Source organism: Montipora foliosa, chromosome 12 (assembly GCF_036669935.1).
Source record: "Montipora foliosa isolate CH-2021 chromosome 12, ASM3666993v2, whole genome shotgun sequence".
Taxonomy (NCBI): domain Eukaryota; kingdom Metazoa; phylum Cnidaria; class Anthozoa; order Scleractinia; family Acroporidae; genus Montipora; species Montipora foliosa.
The window spans coordinates 16,275,243-16,277,742 of NC_090880.1; the positions used below are offsets into that span (position 1 = coordinate 16,275,243).

At 45.4% G+C, this 2,500-nt stretch overlaps 1 protein-coding gene across 1 annotated transcript; it reads right to left on the bottom strand.

Moving 5' to 3' along the window:
• Positions 1 to 605: 605 nt before the first annotated feature.
• On the bottom strand, positions 606 to 2,165 carry LOC137980894 (uncharacterized). The gene has a single exon (XM_068828296.1). The coding sequence runs from the start codon at positions 2,163 to 2,165 to the stop codon at positions 606 to 608; it is 1,560 nt and encodes a 519-aa protein (XP_068684397.1).
• Positions 2,166 to 2,500: the final 335 nt, after the last annotated feature.

Below are 2,500 nucleotides of genomic sequence, written 5' to 3' on the forward strand. Positions count from 1 at the left end.
TCTGCATTCCAGGAAAGAGGTGTTTAAAATATCGGCGATCGGAAAGGCGAGGATATCTGCGTATTCTTTCAAAACCCAGTTGGGAAGATTGTCTGGTCCCCCAGCACGTGAAGTGCTCACCGCCCTCAGTTTTCTCGCAACAGTTGCTTATGTGACAGATAAAGGCTCATCTTCCTCCGAGGCCACCAGGATATTCTCTGATAGGGATGAATATCCTTGCATTACGCTAACAAACGCCTCATTTATCTTTTCGCTCAGAACATTGTCGTCAAACACCAAATTTGGATGGAGGGTGGTTCTCAGGTCACGACCAGTTGCCTTAGCAGTACCACAAAGCTGTTTTACTTCTCGCCACCGATCACGTGGTTTGGTGTTACGCAGGCCTTTAACTTTCTTCTCATAGTAAATCCTGCGGCAACGCTTCCGTCCGTGATTGACCTTATTTCGTAATATCTTGAACAGTGGCACATTGTTCGTTGCTAACGCTTTTTGTCGACGAGCGATAAGAGCTTTCAACTGAGAGTTCATCCAAGGGCGATCGGTTTCGTGTACCCTTACGGAGCGTTCAGGCATAATAGTATCCAGCCCATAGTTGACTATCTCTGTTAGGATAGCAGCGACTTATGAATTCCTCCTCCAACACGAAGAAAACTACTAGAAGGGCACAGGAATGGGTTTAAATTTGCTAGGTTGCTGTTCTTCAAGACACCATGCTGTTTAACTGACCTAACGTATTCAGGAAAACTAGCTTCTTGTACATGGGTTATCAACCATTCTTCTGCACCTTGTATTTCTAATCCAGTCAGAGAGCTGTCAATTCTTTCTTCTTCCTTCACCCTCAAGTTGCAAATGAATCTTCTGATCCACGCAACAGTTCTTAACAAGCGACCATACTTGCTGAACCTTGTGAGGTCGATAACTGGTTCTTTGGGTTGCACAACGCAACTGACAGTAGCTTTACCCTTTCTTTCGAGATAGACAATTTCACTGGAAGGTTTAGACCTTAAATCTTCAGGCCAGTCCTTTTTGGACTCTTGCAACCAAGAGGGCCCTTTCCACCACAACTGACTCTCTCTTAACTGACTTGCAGATAAGCCTCGGGTAGGTAGATCGGCTGGATTGTGCAGTCCCGGGCAATATCTCCAAACACTGGGATCCAACAACGACTGAATCTCGATAACACGATTAGCAACAAACGGTTTCCACCGAGTGGCTGAGCCTCTGATCCAAAGCAAGGTTGAAGAATTGTCTGTCCAACACACAATGCGGCTAATATGACAGTCAATTGCATCTTTAACATAGGTACACAGTCTAGCAGTTATCACAGCAGCCATTAGCTCTAAGCGTGGAAGAGAAATCTTTCTCACAAGAGCCACTCGGGTCTTGGACACCACAAGACTAGTGCATGCCTTTCCCTCTTCAGGAACAACTCTTAGGTACACTGCAGTAGCATAAGCAACTTCTGATGCGTCACCAAACGCGTGTAGCTCCACCTTAGGGTTCTGACTTAAGGGCAAATCAGTGTAACATCTTGGGATGTGAAGGTGTTCAAGCTCTGAAAGCTCTTCGACCCACTGATTCCAGCTCACTGCAGTTCCCACCGGTATTTCATCATCCCAACCAACACCTTGGGTCCACAGACCTTGCAGCAACAATTTGGACCTCACCGTAAAGGGCGTGATGAGACCGATTGGATCAAACATCTTTGCTGCTAAAGAGGCTGCTTCTCTCTCTGTGTACAGCTTCTCTGATTCCGACTTAACAGAGTTCACATCCATTGTGAAGACAAGGCTGTCTGCTCGAGTATTCCACTTCAAACCCAAAGCTTTTGTAACTGAACGGGCTTCTCTTAGATCACTCTCTAGTTTGATCAGACCATGTGATGCTCTATCCTTCTCAGGTATGGTTTGCATAAGCTCAGACGAATTGCTAGACCATTTTGTCAAATTGAAACCTGCTTGCTGCATAAGCTCACTCGTACTTTGCTGTAATTTCAGTGCTTCACTTACTCCATCTCTCCCTGAAGCAAAGTCGTCAACGTAAGTGTTCCTCAAGATTTCATGTGATGCCTCAGGAAATGTTTCTTCACATCTTTTGACATGCTCTTGAATGGTACAAATGGCAAGAAACTGACTTGAAATAACTCCAAATGTGACCCTTGTCATTCTGTAAATCTTGGGTGTGGCTTCAGCGTCCAAATCTCTCCACAGGTACAGGTCCGTTGTGAATTCCTATCTTCTTCCTTTAAGCGGACCTGCAAAAACTATATCAACCAAGATACCGATATGACCTTTTCGAAAGCGCAGGAGGATCCCAACCAAATCAGGCTGCAACACAGGGCCGGCTTCTAAGCAGCTATTAAGAGAGAGACCATTACTATCTCTCGCAGACGCATCAAACACAACCCTTGTCTTAGTTGTCTGCTTATCTTCTCTGATGACTGCATGATGTGGAAGATAGAACACAGGACGCCCATCTGTTGGTGCAATTTGATCTCAAG

What these genes read in the sequence shown, in the direction of transcription:
- LOC137980894 (XM_068828296.1), bottom strand. Translation starts at nt 2,165, where the DNA reads ATGACAAGGGTCACATTTGGAGTTATTTCAAGTCAGTTTCTTGCCATT.